The sequence below is a fragment of the Sceloporus undulatus genome, chromosome 5 (genome assembly GCF_019175285.1).
Source record: "Sceloporus undulatus isolate JIND9_A2432 ecotype Alabama chromosome 5, SceUnd_v1.1, whole genome shotgun sequence".
Classification (NCBI taxonomy): Eukaryota; Metazoa; Chordata; class Lepidosauria; order Squamata; family Phrynosomatidae; genus Sceloporus; species Sceloporus undulatus.
Window position 1 is genome coordinate 261601 of NC_056526.1, and position 19107 is coordinate 280707.

Genomic DNA, 19107 nt, shown 5'->3' on the forward strand with positions numbered 1-19107 from the left:
TATGTGGCCATGCTCTAAAAGAGTTTCTTCCTGACGTTTCGCCAGCATCTGTGGCATCTGGCATCTTCAGAGAATGCTTCCCTGGAAAGAACTTGGTTATATATATTGTCCTTCCCAGGCAAGCATTCTCTGAAGATGCCAGCCACAGATGCTGGCGAAACGTCAGGAAGAAACTCTTCTACACAGTGATGGCGAACCTATGGCACACGTGCCAGAGGTGGCACTCAGAGTCCTCTCTGTGGGCACATGTGCCATCGCCCCAGCATAGAGTTTGCCAGAGTTTGTTACTAGAAAGCCAGAGAGACATGGCACTTTGCAATAAATAAGTGGGTTTTGGGTTGCAATTTGGGCACTTGGCCTCGAAAAGGCTCACCATCAATGTATATGGCCACAGCCCGAAAAACCCACACACACACAAAAAAAAAAAAAACCATGGATGCCAGCCATGAAAGCCTTCGACAGCCCTTTGTTGGGGTTGAGTCAGGTGCCCACTAGGCCTGGATGCCACTCGGGGGGTGTGGCAAGATGGAGTGACACCCAAGAGCCCTGGCTGACAAGTGCTTCTGCCCCCCTCCCCAATCAGTCTTAATCTGTGACACCCAAACCTTGCCCTGTGGGTCTCCCTTGGGAGCGGCACTTTCTGTGGGCCTGGCAGGCATCCACAGCAAGCCCTGCTCTGCAAGGTCCTCGAATGGTTGGAGGTCCTCTGGCTGCTGGAGCGCATGATGGGAGCCTGGCTAGCCGGGTGAGGTGATGCCAGGAAAGGTGCCTCTTGTAATGCCACTGCATTTCAGACTATAGAATCATAGAATTCTAGAGTTGGAAGAGACCCCCAAGGGCCATCAAGTCCAAACCCCTTCTGCCATGCAGGAACTCTCAATCAAAACATCCCTGACAGATGGCCATCCAGACTCTGCTTAAAGACCTCTGAAGAAGGAGACTCCACCAAAATATCCGAGGAAGGAGTGTGTTCCACTGTTAAACAGCTCTCACTGTCAGGAAGTTCTTCCCAATGTTGATCTGGAGTCTCCTTCCCTGTAGTCTGCATCCATTGTATCCTGTTCTCTGGAGCAGCAGAAAACAAGCTTGCTCCTTCTTCAATATGACATCCCTTCAAATAGTTAAACAGGGCTATCAGGACCAGTCCAAGGGTGGTAGTCACATTTGTCTGGGTGGGGCTGTGTGGAGAGCATGGCCAGTGTCCCCATCTGTGGCCTGCTTGGCCTTGCCCTGCTGCGAGGAGGCATGCAAGGCTGCTTTCTCTTTCTGGGTGCCTGCACTCTGTCACTCAGCAGGGAGGGGACCGATGGCACGGAGGCTGGGAAATGCCAGTTGTCAGCAGTATGGCAGAGCCCGGGGGTGCTGTTGGCGCACAGCCTCAAGTAGGCACGCCTCGGCAGTGCCATGCTCAAACAGATGGAACGCTTCAGAGGAAAAAGTTTGGGAAGTGATCCTGTAATCATAAAGTGGCAGTAACATTTCAGCATCCCTTTAAAGTTGGCATCACTGTTTAATGTTCCTAAAGTGGCAAAGTAAGCGTAGACTGCTGGAGGAAAGGGAGGACTGCACACTTTTCAATCCTCTGCCACCCCCCACATTTTCTCCTGCCCTTAACGCCAATATTTCCAGTAGTAACCAGGCCTTAAAAACCACAGCAGCAACAACTATTTTGGTAGCTGCAGTTTGTCTGTTCCCTGGCACAGATGGACAGATCTCCTCCATTTTGCTTGCATCTTTTCAAAGGGCGGGGTGTGCCAAGCTTCCCGCCTGGCTCCTCCCTCCCATTTGGCCATTATTCAGTCCCTCTACTTTTTGGGTCTGTAAGGCGCCCTCATCCTCCACCCCTTTCCTTCTCGACTGTGGCTTCTGGACTTCCACCAGCTTCCCTGGTGCCCTTTCAACTCAAGGCTGGTCCTGTTTTGGCACCGAGCTGGGCAGAGGCCCACTTCTCCCGGACTTCTCAGTTCCCCATAGGGTCCCTGGCCTCATGCCAGGCCTCCTGCCCACCTGCCCGCCAGAGACCCCATCCTCTGCCAGCTGGCTGGCTGCTCAGTTGCTGTTCCTCTGCACCGGGAGGGCTGTCTCCACCACCTGGGGTGCTGTAATTTGAGGGCAAATGTGCCAGCAAGCACTTGGACCCAAGAGAGCCACGTGGCTTTCATAATGCCAGCTGCATCCCTTTAGCCTTCCTTGGCTGGTGCCCTGTCTCTTTGGTGCTCTGGCACTCCATCCTTTGGGGAGGCCTGTGGGCAGATGGAGGCTGGTCTTTCCATGCTCTCATCAATGTCCATCCAGAACCCCGTCCCAATGGCCTTTCCTGCCTCCTGGGGTCAGCCTCCTTTCGGGGAGGGGGGCTGCAACTGTGCAGCCTGCCTGGGGAACGGGGTCATTTTTGGGGGTTACCCACCCTGAAACCCCCCACCCAGCTACCTGTATCTTGCCCATGCGCTTCTCAGAGGGCTGGAACACCTGCATTGCGAGCAGACTGGCTGGGCTCCAGCCTGAGTTGCTTTCACTCCCGGCGCCTTTCGCTCCCACAGCTGCTTTGTCAGCCCAAGATGGAGCTCTGATTTGGGACTTTGAAATAACAGGGAGAACAAACGGCCCTGATTTGGCTGCAGCCTGTCTTTGATGGGAGGAAGGTCCCCCACCTCTTTTCCCCATGCCCCCCCTCCCCCGTTCTCCCTTTCAGCCAAGCCACCTTCCAGTGGCACCTTCTGCAGGGGTTCCCTCCTGCCAGTGGACTCTTGCTGGACTGAGATGCAGCAGTCCTGGAGGAGGTTTGAGGTGTGGGGAGATACTTTCCCAGAGATGTTGGCATGTGGAGGGTTATCCCTGTGTGCTGATAGTGGTGGGCACAGTTGGGTTGGCATCTCCCCTCAGTAGGCTTCCTGGGTCCCTGGGAGGGAAGGTGTGGGTGCAGAAGTGCCTCTTTCTGTCTTTGGGTGACATTGCAGGAAGGAACCCTTCTGTAGCCCAAGCCAGCCAAGCTGCGTGGCGAACGTGCCATCCTCAGTCCTGGCTCCGGGGTGCGGCTCCAGAGGCCATCATCCTGGCTGGGGGTGGGGGGCAGTCCAGTCTCCGGCCTCTGACGGTGGCTGTGGCTGGAGGCTTGCCCCTTGAGCTGTCAGAGAGAATCACCCATAATGGGAGCTTGGCAGGCTGGCAGCTGAGATGGGGAGCACATAGTAGAGGCAGCCTGGCCGGGCCTTCTCCCTTCTCAAGCAGCATGGGACCAGTCCAGCATGGGCCTGGCCAAAAAAGAGGGGGTCCAGGAGGCCTAGGTTCTGCTTTGGGTGGTATGGATGAAACCAGGTGATGCTTTGGTTGCCAGGGCAGCTGGGCTGGGAGAGGAGCCGGGGGCTGCTGCCAAAGATGTCAGCAGGGGACCAGATCTCCCCCCCCCACTCTCTTTGTGGTGTAAGAAGAGCAACTTTGCCCCCAAGGTCTAGCTGGCCCCCTTTGGGTTGGAAGAAATGGGAAGGGCCTGGGGTGGACCTTTGTTCCTCCAGAGGTGAGGCTGGGGGGTGAATGCTGGCTGCTATGGGGGGCTGTTTGGAAGAGTTGCATCGGACGAGCCTGAGTGTCTTTGTGGGATGCTGCCGGCCGTAGAGGAAAGGCCAGAGCTGCATGTGCCAAGAATGTGGAGGAGGTGCATTGGCAGAGACCACCTGCCTTGGCTGATGGATCCCAGAGGGAAGTTCTCTTGAGGGCACCCCCAGGAAGCTTGGCATGGCACAGAGACCAGGCACCTTCTTGGCAGGCCATGCCCCTCCTCTCCCCTCGGGTGACCCTTTTAAGAAAGGGCCAAGAAGGTGGTCCTTGCGTGTGATGGGCACATTTCTTTCTCCCTGAGACCCGTGTCTGTGAGCAGCCTTGGAAGGGTTGCTGCCTTCGGAGGAAGGCAGGAGGCAGTAATTTCCAAAGAAACAGCAAAGGTTTATTAGAATTACTGCACGGATTTGTTTGTAAAGCTTTGAAATGAAAGGCAACATCTATAGAGCAAAGAAATGTCATATGGAGCATGCATACCCTGCACACATGCCAGACCAAAGGCACACACTGCACACTGAGAGCGTTTAGATGAAAACCCACATTTTTGGACTTAAAAATGGTCAGGGGAAGCACATGCACACATGGAGGCATAGACACAGGCTGAGAAGAGGCCAACAATTTCCTTGGCAGTTTGTTTTTTAGGTTTCAGTACAAAAGAAAGTGGAACAAGGAGGAGGTGGAGTGAGCGACTCCAGTGGACTTTGGTGGGACCCTTCCTTTTAAGATACTGCCAAGAAGGGACGCCTGGCCACGCGGAGGCCTCCCCAAACAGCCAGAGGAGAAAGGGGTGGCCCTCCCCACAGCCAGCCTTTGGGACCCCAAATGTGGTGCAGAAGGTGGTGCTGAGACCCTCAAAGTCTGCCTGCCTCTTTCCAGACCCAGTGTGGCCCAGGGCCCTTCCATGTGCCACACTTATAGGTCCTCTGGCCGGAGCCTCCCCATAGGTCACGAGGGCAGCACGGGGAGTTTGGTCCTCACCAGGTGATACTGTAAGAAGGGTGACAGCACTGCTCCCCAAACATCTCCCTTTGGGCAGAAACAGGCCGTGATGTTCGCCTGCATCCCTTTGAAGCACTGGGGGTGGCATGAGAAGGACAAGGCTCAGGGAGGAGGATGGAAAGGACTTGTAGATTTTCTTTAAAAACATCACATTTTGCCTAATTCTCACTTTAACCATATGAATACAATGCACATGTAAGTACATTTAGGTTGTGCATATGGTGTTGTAATTTAAAAGTATAATTTAATTGTGCAAGTTGTTTATGTCACAACAATTCAGTGATACACGGGCGTTGCCATTTATGATTAACTTTATCACAAACAGCATTACTATGGATTCTGCATGGTGCGGTGTGGGAGGAGGTCAGTGGGTGTGGGTGTGACACCATGAGTTACCAGACCAGGCAATGCTTGCCCCAGTGGAGCCAGGGACCTTGTCATTTGGGAAGGCAGGAGAGCCACTGTCTGTCAGAGAACCCAAAGCGCTCCTCCCTGAGCTGCAAAGCCATGGGACTCCATAGGATGAAGGGAACTAAAGGCAGAGGGGACACATCCTAGCTACTACATGTGCCAGCCTATCAGGGAAATTAATAGATTTGGAGAGGGAAGGATTCCTCCTGTCCCACAATCTCATGCGGCTTGCTGGCAAAAGGTCTGCATGCCAGAGAAAGCCAGGGAGTAATGCCTGCAGGGGTTTGGAAGAGTGTCAGACTCTGGGTTCTTGCATGTGCAAATACACTAAGGAGAGGGTTCCCAAAATCATGGGTGGCCAAGCCTCCTCCTGTTCCTATGTCAGCTTTTATCTACAAGGAACTGCATTGTGTTGGGCAAGGTCTCCGTTTCTTTGTCTCTTGAAATATGGAGATGTGCCTGGTGCAGGTGGGCAACAAGATAGGACCCATGGATCTCTCCATTTTCGCTGGCACCCATCCACTTCTTGCTGGGGTTTCCTTTTGTGCATAAGCAGAATCCTTTTGTGGCCAGACCAAGGGTTACCCCACACCGGACATACGGCGGGGGGCACTGGGGCAATGGGCAGGCTCCAGAGCATGGTTGCAGGAGGCAGAAATGCTGGTGGTAAAGGCTGAGAAGGGGGCATCCTTGGGCAGTTCTGTGGGGTAATATTCTTGCTCCTTTTGAGGACATAATGGCACCTCCTCACCCAGGTCAGTGTTTTTGGTTCTGCAACAGCAATTGGATGGAACAATGTCACAGAGAGGCTGGAAAGGACATGCTTTTAAAACAATATATAATGTGCACAACTGCATCCTTGGCAAAGTCACCTTTGGGGCTGTGCCTGGGGCGAAAGGGGTGCCCACTCTGGGCCAGAAGGGGACTGCTTTTGACCCGAATGCCCTGCTCTCTCTCCTCAGGACAAGAACCGGAAGCTGCGCCCGCTCTACGACATCCCCTACATGTTTGAGGCCCGGGAGTTCCTGCGCAAGAAGCTGATTGGCAAGAAGGTGAGTGGCAGCCCTGGGGAACATGGGCCAGGGAGGAGAACCCCCATTACTGCCCTTGGCTTCCCCCCTTGCCTCCGCCTGGCTCTCCTTCTGTTCCTCGGCCATTGGGCTCAGATTTAGGGCCCTTTCCGGAGGGTTGTGTGTTGCCCATGAGGAGGGCCTTTTCCCATGCAGGCGTAGGCCATGAGCTTCTGCAGAAGCAGGAAATCAGTGCCTAGTGTTCCCGCAGCCGCTGGCACCGCCACTGGGCAGCCTTTTGTTTGTGCTGCTTTCTGTGGAGAAGGAGTTCTGTGTAGCTTCCAGCGCTGCTTTTTGGAGCCGTCCTGCCTTGCCACTCATTAACAATCCATGGGAATGCTCTGGGTGATAAATATTGCAGCGCCGTGAGGTTCTTTGTACAGTTGAGCGCGTGGAGCAGTCAGCAAATGGGCAAATGTCTTTGGAGGGCCTGCCTGTTCTGTCCTTGACGTGAGGCTCCCTCCGTAATCTTCTCTGGCAGCAGCCTGGCTCTTCCCCTCTGGGCTCCTCTCTGTCTTGGTCGGCGGCAGAAGCAGAACAGAACTGGCCTCCTTCCCCCTGTGCCTGCCTGGCCAGGCTGGGATGGGGCTGCAGACCCCCTAACCTCGGGGGAAAGGGGGCAACCCCTGTCCATAAGTGGGGTGCACAGGACTCAGGGGGTAGGGCTTCATCTGCACAGGGGCTGCATAGCCATGGGGTGAATCGTGAGGGATCAATCCAGGGAGAGGCTGCTGCCGTACGTAGTCTTTCAGGTGCCACAGGACACCTTGGTGTCCATTCCATTTAAAGAGGCCAGTGTCTTTCTTGCCTAGGATGGTGGTGTCCTTCCTGGGGTGTTCCTGCTGCTTGCTGTGGGTGTATGGTACCCCGTTTCTGCCTTTCGGCAAAACAGGGATGTGCCAACCCTCCTGTGTGGTGTGTGGTCTTGAACCATCCTGCGAGTCTCAAGTGGCGGCCCCTGGCTCCCTAGCCAGGCTCCTCAGTGGGCTCTCCCCTCCACCCAGTAGCGTCCTTAGGGTTGGTGTCACCCGGTGTGGCCACACATGGGGGGACTGCTGATGTGCAACTTCTGGCACAGTTTTGGTGCGTGTGGAAGCGCACGCCCACAGCCGGAGATGCCATCTGTGCTCCAAGGGAGTAACCTCAGGGAGGGCTGCAGAAGCCCTGCACTCCTCGGGGAAAGGTCAGGAAGCATCCAGGGGCCTCCGGGGAAGGCAGCCCAAGGCCTGCACGGCCGCAGCGAGCCCCACAGGGGGCGGAGGACCAGCTGGGTGTCACCTCCTTTCGGGATGTCACCCAGCGCGGTCTGCACCCCCAGCGCCTCACACTGACACTACTACCTGCACCTGAAGGTTCAGGCCTCCCCACGCTCCCTTCCTTAGACATACTGCTTGGTCTCTGCCCTCAGGCCTACAGTCTAAAAGACAAAAGTGGAGAGGAAAGGGAGCTGACACTATAGACAGGGAGAATGCTAATAGAATGGACTGTAGCAGTATTATACTAATTAGTACTGTGTGGGGCAATGGGAGATATAGCGTTAACAGGGCGAGGATGAAACATAAGGGAAGACGAGATCGATGCTTAAAATCTATCTCACCTTCCACTCGCCCTGTTAGCCCAAAGGAACTGTGGGTCGACCCAGCCATACCACAAACCCTCACATTGCTCCTTTGCAACGCCAGGTCCATTAAAAACAAATCCCACATAATATACGATCTTTTAGAGGATGAAAAAGCCGACCTGGCCTGCTTTACGGAAACCTGGCTGGGAGATGATAGCAGCAGCGTGACCTGGGCTAAGGCCCTCCCAGCTGGGTTCACCGTTAAGGAACAGGTGAGGGAAAGTGGGCGAGGGGGAGGAGTTGCTCTGGTCCATAGATGTGCCATCACCTTGGCTAGGAAACCTATCCGGAAGACTGACCACATTGAGTGTATTTACCTGCCTTTGAAGACTAGGGACAGTTTGGGGATCCTGTTGGTCTGCCGTCCACCCCGTGGCCTAATAGACTCCCTGGCCGAGCTGACGCAGCTGGTCTCGGAGCTGGTGTTGGAGTCTCCCAGGCTTCTTGTCCTGGGGGACCTCAACATCCCTTTCGAGGCTGGCGTATCAGATCCAACAGGCGCAGCTCGGGAGTTCATGGTTTCCATGACTACCATGGACCTGTCCCAGATAGTCTCAGGTCCAACACATTGTGCTGGTAATACACTCGATGTGGTCTTTACTACAGATCAGGAACATCCATGGGCGGAGGTCATTCAAACCACCGTCATGGGCGGATCATTACTTGGTCAGGGTGGGACTGAGGGCTACTATCCAGACCCCCCTCGGGGGTGGAGGACCTATTAAATGGTCCACCCTCGAAGGCTGATGGAACCCAAAAGCTTCCAAGAGGCCCTAGAGGGTTTCATGGTTGGGAAAGACGGCGATTCTGTCGAGGCCTTGGTTGATACCTGGGATAACAACCTTCTTCTTCGTGGTCTCTGCGAATCATACAAATGGGTTTTACTGCGCCTGCGCAGTGCTGCTCGTATACTTCTGGAATCACTGGGCAAAGTAGACTTGGCAACTTATGGCAACTTTTTGGCGGTAACTCTGCCCACCCTTTATAAGGCCCCTGCCTTCCCGATCTTTCCTCAGTTCCTTTTTTTCCGCCGTGTTTATGCTCTTGGAACTTCGCTTGCTCTTGTTACTTGAATTACTGGACTTGACCTTGGACCGTTTCTGACTTTGCTGACCTCCCCTTCGATTTGACCATTCGGACTGTTGGACTTCGTCTCTCTCTAAGCCCTCTGGACTTGTTTGCTGGTGCTTAACTGCATCTCAGGCTTCGGACGCTGTTGCTGGGACGCAATGTCTCCCCCATTCAAAAAGTGCGATGTCTGCGGGGGCAAGGTCCCAGTTCAAGACCCACATTCTTCGTGCCTGTTATGCCTGGGAAAGGACCACAGCATCAAATATTGTACTCTTTGCAGATCCATGACATCACAGGCAAGAAAAAACCATGAGTCCCGCTTAACCTCCGCGATCGCACAGGGCAAGGTTCGTGTTGAAGACCCCCGTCTGTCGTCGGCTCCGTCGGTGTCTGTATCCGCTATGGCCTCCAAGGCTCGGGATAGCCCGGCTAGTGCAGCCTCGGCTCCCCCCTTAGTGCCTGCTTCATCTCATGATGTGGCCCGTGACCCAGATAGGTCCAGAGCCACCGACAAGCGTTCAAAGCGCCCCCACAAACAGTCGGGGACAGAGGGTTCGGCACCGGCCGCTCCTGCCAAGGCACCGTCCGTCGTCTCCTCCGTTTCCTCAAAGTCGAGGCATGAGACGGACCCATCGACCGCTTCGGGCTCGAAGCCGTCCAAGGCGTCTAAGAAGGGTGCCAAGGAGTCGAAACCGAAGGAGGCTGTTCTTGACTCTACCATCCTCGACCGGTCCGGATCCATACCGAGGAAAGGTGACGGAGCCGCTGTGGTGAGACCTTCCGGCTCTTACACCATCTCAGAGCTGGAGGTAAATCCGTTCTTCCCTCCAGAAACACCGAGGGCCCCAAAGAGGAAGGCTAAAACACCTGACCCTTCCAAGTCTGCAGAACAGGCTGTAGCAACCACAAAGAAGTCCAAGCCATCGGGGGACTCAGCTTCTTCTAAGGCCCCCAAGGGCCCAGATCGCCCTTCCCCCTCTAAACGTCGTCGTTCTCCAGACCGGCAGACCTCCAAGCCAGACAAGAGGAAGGGATCCCCAAGACGGGTTGTCAACCCAGAAGCGACTCCGACTCCGTCGGACTTTGCCACACAGCCCTTTGAAGAGCCAGTTCAAGGGCCACCGGCAGAACGGGACCGTTCTCCTACCCCGGTACCAACCCGGCCTCTTCAGAGACACTCTGAAGATGATCTTGACGAAGATGACAACCCCGATGTCTTCTCCGACTCGGAATTGGGTCGCTATTATATGGCTGTGACAAGGGGTACGGCGTTCAAGAGGTTCAAGGACAGACGCCACTCGCAGGCAACCTGTGATCATCTGGTGCCAGCCACATCATCAAAACCCTCCAAGACTGTCCCAAGGGAACCTAGATCAACACTCTCAGAGCCTAGGGCCCGAGCGGCGGTCCCAACTCGAGCTCCGACGGAGGAAGCGGTCCTACCGAGCCACTCGGACCTGGATTCGGACACTGAGACGGTCCTTTCCTCGGATAACCCCTCGGTTGGTGACGTATCACTGCAGGACTCCCCGCAGGACATGCACCATCCCGAACCGGCCTCTCCCACTGATGACCTCAGGACATTCAGCGAACACATCATCAAGATCTCTAGGGCTCTAGACATCGAGCTACAGTACCCTGAGGACGCAGCTAAGGACCCGGTCGAACGCCGGGTTCAGGGTTGGGTCCCAACCCCTCCCTCCATCCCACTTCTCCCATCCTTGGAGTCCATTCTCAAAAGGTCTTGGGACTCCCCCATGTCCTTAGTGGGAACCTCAAGGAAGGTTGAGACCCTGTACAGAGTCGCTCCGTCAAGCTGCCCTTGACTGTCCTCCCACCCGAGACAGAATTCAGCTATTGTCGAGGGGGCCCAGCTGAATTCAACTCACAAACAGGCCACCTCTCCGATTGACAGAGAGGCTCGCAAGGTCGATGGCCTCGCAAAAAAGGCTTATTCTGCATCCTCCTTGGCAGTAAAGGCAGTCAACTATACCGCCTGCATGGGGGCTTATGTCCAGGCGCTGATGGAGGATATTTCACCCCTGATCCCGGACGTCCTGGATGAGGCACAGCGGAGACTGGTCGAAATCAGGGATGAAGCCCACTCCATCGGGGGTTGGCTCATCACAGCTTCCCGCAACATAGCTGACTGTGCAGGTCGGGAAATGTCGGCCTCGCTGGCTCTCCGGCGCCATGCCTGGCATCGTGGAACTGATTTGACTCCCAGAGTCAAGACCACCATCGAGGACATGCCGTTAGACGAGTCGGGATTGTTCCATGCGGAGACCGACGACCGTCTCAACAGGAAGTTCAAGCTCAAGGCGGCTGCCAAGAGACACGGTATGTCTTCCTCCTCTACTCCTCAGTTCTGGAGAAGACAGCGACAGTGGCAACCCCAGGGCTAGCAGTTCAGGCCCTTCCAACAGGACCGACAGGGTCAACACCAGGGTTCTCAGTGCCCCAGGTACCCCTCCCATTCTTCTTCCTCCTCTGGTAGACGAGGTCCTCCAGCCCAGTACCGTAAGCCCCACCGGCAGGAGTCGGACCAGTCCAAGAAAAGGTCGTGATGTGATCCCGTGTACTTCGTCATTCCATCTCCCTTTTTCTTGAACATTTTGCAGCCCTTTGCTGACACCTGGGCCACCATAACATCTGACTCTTGGGCACTTACCATCGTCCGTAGGGGTTACGCCCTCGAGTTCAAAGAACTTCCCCCGACGGGGACCTTCGTTTCCACCCCACCCTCGGACACCCTTCTTGACGAAGTACGCTCTCTATTGCAAAAAGGTGCCATTTCCCCGCTAAAGACTGTAAACTGGCCTCGGGCCTTCTTCTCCAGATATTTTACGGTACCTAAACTGGACGGGGGGATTAGGCCCATCTTGGACTTGAGAAACTTAAACCGTTTTCTCCACTATCGTCGGTTCCGTATGGTGACTCTAGCCTCCATATTGCCCCTTCTCCACCAGGACCTGTGGTTCACGACAGTCGACTTGAAAGATGCCTACTTTCACATTGCAATTCGAGAGGCCCACAGGAGATTCCTCACCTTCGCCGTCGGCTCCGACGCCTACCACTACAACGTTCTGCCGTTCGGACTGGCGACGGCGCCGAGAGTCTTCACCAAGTGTCTAGCACCGGTGGTGGCCTATCTTCACCAAAGAGGTTACAACGTGTTCCCGTACCTGGACGATTGGCTCCTAGCGGCCCCCTCGTGAGAAGGCCTCCTTCAGACCATCGACTTTGTCTGGTGATCAACCTCGACAAGTCTCGTCTCAATCGTTCCAAGCAGGTCCGGTTCATTGGCGTCGTGCTAGACTCCGACACTTGCACCGCGTTCCTCCCTCGGGACCGTTTTCAGGCACTCGGGCTGGCCCTGCGTCCACTCCTAAGCTACAGGAGGGTCAGAGCCAGGGACGCCCAGGTGGCTCTGGGCCACATGGCATCCACAACTTTCGTGACACCGTGGGCAAGGCTCCGACTTCGACCACTACAGAGATGGTATCTCTCGGTCTTTGATCTGATGGCAGACTTGCCGCTCAGGTGGCTTACCATCCCAAGACCTGTCGCGTCTTCCCTCAGATGGTGGCTCGACCCCCGAAACGTCTGCGCCGGCTTACCTTTCTCTCCACCGCAGCCGCAACTCACGCTAACAACTGATGCGTCCCTGGACGGTTGGGGTGCTCACCTGCTCGAGTTAGTCGTCAGGGAAAAGTGGTCCGGGACGGGACAACTGCTCCACATCAATGCCCTCGAGATGCTAGCTGTGGAGAAGGCTCTGCGGGCATTCGAGCCAGTGTTGACCGGTCAGGTGGTGCTTCTCAGGACGGACAATACGACGGTCCTTTTTTATATAAACAAACAAGAAGGCACCAAGTCGACGACATTGCTGGATATCTCGACACGGATATGGGACTGGTGCATCCCAAGGCAAATCCATCTCCAGGCGATCCACCTCCCCGGAGAGGACAACGACCTGGCAGACCGGCTCAGCAGAGCCTCGTCGGTGTCGCACGAGTGGAGGCTTCACCCGGAGGCGGTCAGGGATCTATTCAACCGGTGGGGAACCCCCCGGATCGATCTCTTCGTGACCGAGGCCAACGCTCACTGTCTCCAATTTTGCTCCAGGACGCGCTACACGCGATCCCTAGGAGACGCCTTCGGCTTCAGATGGTCCGGAGGCATGCTATATGCCTTTCCCCCATTCCCGCTGATTGTCCGCGTGATATCCAAGATGACCTCAGACCGCTCAGACGCGATCCTCATCACCCCGTGGTGGCCCAGACAGCCGTGGTTCCCATCCCTACTGAACCTGTCAGAGAGGACGTTCTTCCGGATCGAGTTCCGACCAGACCTCCTCACGATCCAGAATGGCCGGGTCCATCATCCGGACATGCAGAACCTACCTCTCGTGGCGTGGAGGCTCCGTCCCTAGCGGTACTACCCGACTCGGTGCGGACGGTGATCCTGGCTGCCCACAAACTGTCCACCCAACGGTCTTACGCCTCGAAATGGAAGAGGTTTTGCCGGTTCCTGTCCAATGAGAATATTGACCGGGACCAGATTTCGACCCCGGTGGTGTTGCGTTTTCTTATGGCACTGTTGGAGTAAGGGCTCAGCCTCACCTCCATCAAGTGCTACCTTTCCGCCATCTGTTCTCAGTTTCAATTGGGGGGCAAACCTTCTTTTTTCAGGGACCCTCTTGTTAAGGCTTTCTTAAAGGGATGTAACAATCTCTACCCCCCGGTCTCATTATTGACCCCGGCTTGGAGACTAGACGCCGTACTGACGGCTTTACAATCCAAGCCCTTTGAACCCATGGCTACAGCGGACTTGAGACTATTGACATGGAAGACTGCCTTCCTTGTGGCCATCATGTTGGCCCATCGCGCGGGCGAACTTTGTGCCTTACGGAGAGACCAACCCTTCTTCAGATACCATAGGGACAAGGTAGTTCTCCGTACCGATATCACCTTCTTGCCTAAGGTGGTATCGGCCTTCCATATGTTTCAGGACATTGTGCTTCCTACCCTGGCCTCGAACCCGACCACGGAGCTCGAACGGACTTTACACACCTTGGATGTTAGGAGGGCCTTGGCCTTCTATTTGGACAGAACTGCGGGTTCAGGCCGTTCCGAGAGACTGTTCCAGTGTTACTCGGAACCGAAGAGGGGACTGCCCGTTTTGGCGCAGAGGTTTTCTAAATGGGTGGCTGGTACCATCCACCTCTGCTATGAGCTGTTGGGCAAACCTCCCCCCACCAGGATACGGTCGCATGCAACTAGGGCGGTAGCAGCATCCTCCGCTTTTTTGACTGGGGTACCTCTGGAGGATGTCTGCAAAGCTGCTGTCTGGTCTCACCCAATGACATTTGTCAAGCATTACAGGCTGGACACCAGGGCCAGACAGGATGCAGCTTTTGGTAGAGCAGTTTTGGTCTCAGGGTTGCATTGAAATGTGTTTCTAATGCCATGTTGGGATTGTGGTTTTGCTACATGCAAGTATTTCTGCTCTCAGTGATCTTGGGTAATTTACACTAGAACCAATGGTTTCACTCTTGTTCCATGTTCCCTGTTTCATGGGAGTTGCAGCTCCTAATGTATTACTGTCAAATGATTGACAAGAAATGACTGACAAAAGACTGATGTTTATGGTGGTTCAGATATTTATTGTTCAAAATAAACCACTTTGCTTAGCCTTACCTGGTTTCAGGACATTCCCTCCGCCGCTGACCTAAGCTTGTCAGTCTAAACCCATTTGTATGATTCGCAGAGACCACGAAGAAGGAGGACAGGTTGCTCACCTGTAACAGTATTTCTTCGAGTGGTCATCTGCGAATACATACAAATCCCACCCGTCCGTCCCCTCAGTGTCCTGCTCTCATTGGCTCTCTTTCCATCGCCTGCTTGGCGGAAAAATTGCGGAACTGGGGAAAGAGCGGGAAGGCAGGGGCCTTATAACGGGTGGCGGAGTTACCGCCAAAAAGTTTCTATATGTTGCAAAGTAAACTTTGCCCAGTGATTCTAGAAGGTTCCGAGCAGCACTGCGCAGGCGCAGTGAAACCCATTTGTATGTATTCGCAGATGACCACTCAAAGAAATACTGTTACAGGTAAGCAACCTGTCCTTACCAGGGCTATAGACACTATTGCTCCCGAGCGTACTTTCCGGCTCGCTTCTAACAAAAAACCTTGGTATACTCAAGATCTTCAAAAAATGAAGCGAGCTGCGCAATGACTAGAACGCCATTGGCAGAGACACCACCGTTTATCTGACAAGACACGCCATGAGGCCTTCCTTTGCGCTTATGGAGTAGCAATCGATGCGGCAAAGAACTCGTTCTATGCTGCTCGAATTGCATCAGCAGAGTCTCGTCCAGCAGAGCTGTTCAGGGTGGTTAAAGAGCCGACTCAACAACCTCCCACCCTGAACCCACTTTTGGAACCCACCAAGGCCTGCTGTGACTTATTCAATGACTTTTTTGCAGATAAAAGCTCTCAGATAAGGGCTGTTCTTCTTCATGGTCTCTGCGAATCATACAAATGGGTTTTACTGCGCCTGCGCAGTGCTGTTCGGAAACTTCTAGAATCACTGGGCAAAGTACACTTTGCAACAAATAGAAACTTTTTGGCGGTAGCCCTGCCCCCCTCCTATAAAGCCCCAGTTCCCGCTCTTTCCCCCAGTTCCATTTTTCCACCGCGCTTGGCTGCTGTTTGGAACTTTGCTCTTGCTAGTTTTGCTCATTGAATCACTGCTTTCTGGTTTTTTGACTCGGACTGTCTTGGACTTCGCTGTCTCTACTTTCCCCCGTGTACTTTGACCTGCTGGACTGTTGACCTTGAGTTTGGATTTCGTCTCTCTGCTGTCGACTCTGTGAAGATGTCTCCACCTTTCAAGAAATGTGACATCTGCGGGGGAAAGGTCCCCGTCCAGGACCCACACTCTTCATGTCTTCTCTGCCTGGGAAAGGACCATGATGCCAAGGCTTGCCCGCTGTGTAAGTCCATGTCCTCCCAGGCCAGAAAGAATCGGGAATCCCGTCTTACCTCTGCGATTGCCCAAGGGAAGATCCGGGAAGGGGACCCTGTCCTGCATCGGCTCCTTCTGCATCCGCTGCGGCCCCTCCGGCTCCTCCCCATGCTAGTCCGGCTAGCGCTCCACCGGCCTTGGCCTCAGCGGCCCATGATATCGGACGGACCGTCCCAGCCCCCACTATGGCGCATGGTTCCTCGAGACCCAGTGCCACCTCCCAGCCTCAAAAGTTGGATTCTGGGGTCCCTTCCACCCCGTCAGCCTCGGTCCAGGAGGAGGTGACGACTTCTAACCGGGCAGCCACTGGTCATAAGTCCTGCGGGGTGGCTGCATCATTGGATCCAAGCCCTAAGATGCTCAAGGGCGGTGAAAAGCCCTCCAAGGATGGCAAGATGCCTAAGGACCGCACAGCGACCACCAAAGTGGATGGCTCAGGGTCTTCCAGCGTGAAGGCTGGTACCGACGGCAAGAGCAAGTCGGGCGCGAAGATCGCCAATATGCCCATTCCAGTCTTCCCGCCTGACACACCGCAGGATTCAGCTTACTCCAAAAAGAGGGCCTCGTCCACTGTCGACTCCACTCCGGAGACTCCAGCTGCCAAAAAAGCTAAGACCCGGGATCCCACCAAGTCCCGCTCCGGAGCCGGGACTGAAAAGGATGTCAATCGGGGCCGCCCACATTCCCGATCCCGTTCTCCGCTGCTCAGGGACCACCGGCTGGCGTCCCCTGAATGGTGACGTGCTTCAAAACGCCGCCTTCCCCAGGATGAGCCTATCCGAAAGGAACTCGCCGCTACCGATGGTGCAGTTGTTGGGGTTGGCCAGCCGACCGCTACCGAGCCCTCAGCCTCCACGACCGTTCCTTATATTGACTTGAATGAGGAGGAGTCCCGTTCCCACAGGAGGAGGTCACCCTCACACTCGCAGGCTCGGATGAGATCGCCTATGCCCTCACCAGTGCGGGACCCAGAGGCTGAGGACTACTTCTATGATTCGGACCGACAGATTTTACATGGCAGTACCCAGGGACATGGCCATGCTAAAGTTTCCTCCTAGGAACGATCGGTACCGAGAGGATGTGACATCTCGTATTGCAGCCTGCCTTCGCTCTCCAGTTCGCCGTGGGACAGTACAACCCAGGGCGAGAATTGCGGTGGAGACTATTCTCTCGGACTCGGAGCCGGATCTTCCTGCCGAATCTGACGCCCCATTGGAGGATGAGGACCGGGCGGATGACCTTTCATTGGGCCTCCATCAACCAGAGCCGGCCTCACCAACCGATGACGTGCGGACCTTCAGCGAGCACGTCATTAAGATGTCCCGCGCCTTGGACATTGAGCTGGCCTATCCCGAGGAGGTGGCCAAGGATCCAATCGAGCGGCGAGTCCAAGGTCGGGTGCAGACACCGCCGTCGATACCGTTCTTGCCTTCGCTGGAGTCCCTGGTTAAATGCTCATGGGATGCTCCCGCGTCTTTGCTGGGACCGCCGCGCAAGATAGAGTCGCTCTACAGGGTCTCTTCCCCAAACGCCCCCTGGCTGACCTCTCATCCTCGCCAGAATTCCGCGATCGTCGAGGGAGCCCAACACACCTTGACTCAGCGGCAATCTTCGCTCCCCTTGGACAAGGAGGCCAAGAAGATCGACGCCCTCGCAAGGAAGGCTTATACGGCGTCGGCGTTGGCAGTCAAGGCCATAAATTATACGGCCTGTATGGGGGCCTACGTCCAGACCCTCATGGAAGGAATATCTCCGATCATCCCAGATGTTCCTGATGATGCCCAACGCACTTTGGCGGAGATTAGGGATGAAACCCACTCGATCGGGAGCTGGTTGATCACTGCATCCAGGAATGTGGCGGAGTGCACCGGTAGAGCCATGGTAGCTTCCATCGCGCTGCGGTGACACGCCTGACTCCGCGGATCGAACCTCTGGTTTGCGACGGTACTGGGGACCTCAAGGACGCTTATTCCATGTAGGGATTCGAGAGTCCCACCGGAAATTTCTCGCCTTCGCCATAGGCTCCGTCGCCTACCAATACAACACCCTCCCGTTCAGCTTGGCCACGGCTCCGAGGGTCTTCACGAAGTGCATGGCCCCGGTGGTGGCCTACCTCCACCAGAAGGGCTTCAGGGTCTTTCCGTACCTGTACGACTGGCTATTTGCAGCCCTCTCGCAAGAAGAGCTTCAGGACGCCATCCGCTTCACGCTGCACCTCTTGTCAGACTTGGGGCTGGTTGTCAACCTAGAGAAGTCTCACCTGGTTCTGGCCAAGCAGGTCCGTTTCATCGGCTCCATTCTCGACTCGGAAGAATGCACCGTGTACCTACCTCAGGACCGTTTCCTGGCTTTGTCGGTTGCGGTAAAGGCCGTCTGGTCCCACAGGAGAATAAGGGCCAGAGACATCCAGGTTGCCCTGGGACACATGGCGTCCACTACGTTCGTAACCCCATGGGCGAGATTACGGCTCAGGCCGCTCCAATCATGGTTCCTGTCAGTCTTCGATTCCATGACGGTCCCTCCAGACAGATGGCTCACCGTGCCGAGACCTGTCGCCGCTTCCCTATTGTGGTGGCTAGACTCCCGCAACATTTGCGTTGGCATGCCCTTCGTCCAACCTCAACCTCAGGTGACCCTAATGACGGATGCGTCGATGGAAGGCTGGGGCGCCCATCTCTTGGACTTATGCGTAAGGGAGAGGTGGTCTCGACAGGAGGGTGCTCTCCACTGGAAATGCACTGGAAATGTTGGCTGTGGAAAAAGCACTGAAGGCCTTTGAATCCGACATCACGGGCAAGGTGGTCCTTCTCAGAATGGACAACAACTGTGATGTACTATGTCAACAAGCAAGGAGGCACCAAGTCGAGGACACTCCTGGACATCACCCTGAGAATCTGGGACTGGTGCATCCGAAGGGACATCCTTCCCCAGGCGATCCACCTGCCAGGGGATGAGAACACCTTGGCGGATTGGCTCAGCAGGACCGCCTCAACCTGCCACAAATGGAGGCTCCATCCAGAGACAGTCTACGACCTGTTTTGTCGATGGGGAACCCCTCAAATCGACCTGTTTGCAACGGCCTCCAACAGCCATTGTCCCCAGTTCTGTTCCCAAATGCGACACGAGAGATCCCTCGGAGATGCGTTCGCCTTCGATTGGTCCGGGGAGACGCTCTACGCCAGGGGTAGGCAATCTTTTTGAGCCGGGGGCCGGGTTGCTGTCCCTCAGACAACTGGGGGGCTGAAGCCAAAAAATAAATAATTAAATATATATATATATTAAAAAATTAAATATATAAATAAACGAGGACAAATGTAGGACAACATTTTCAAATGGAAGACACTTTTTTTTA

General features: G+C 55.1%; 1 protein-coding gene across 1 annotated transcript in view; it reads left to right on the forward strand.

Moving 5' to 3' along the window:
* SND1 (staphylococcal nuclease and tudor domain containing 1) overlaps nt 1-19107 on the forward strand; it is a 229721-nt gene that overhangs the window by 115072 nt on the left and 95542 nt on the right. The window contains exon 9 of the mRNA XM_042466503.1: nt 5928-6017. Coding sequence (XP_042322437.1) covers nt 5928-6017 — 90 coding nt within the window. The remainder of the gene's footprint in view (nt 1-5927; nt 6018-19107) is intronic.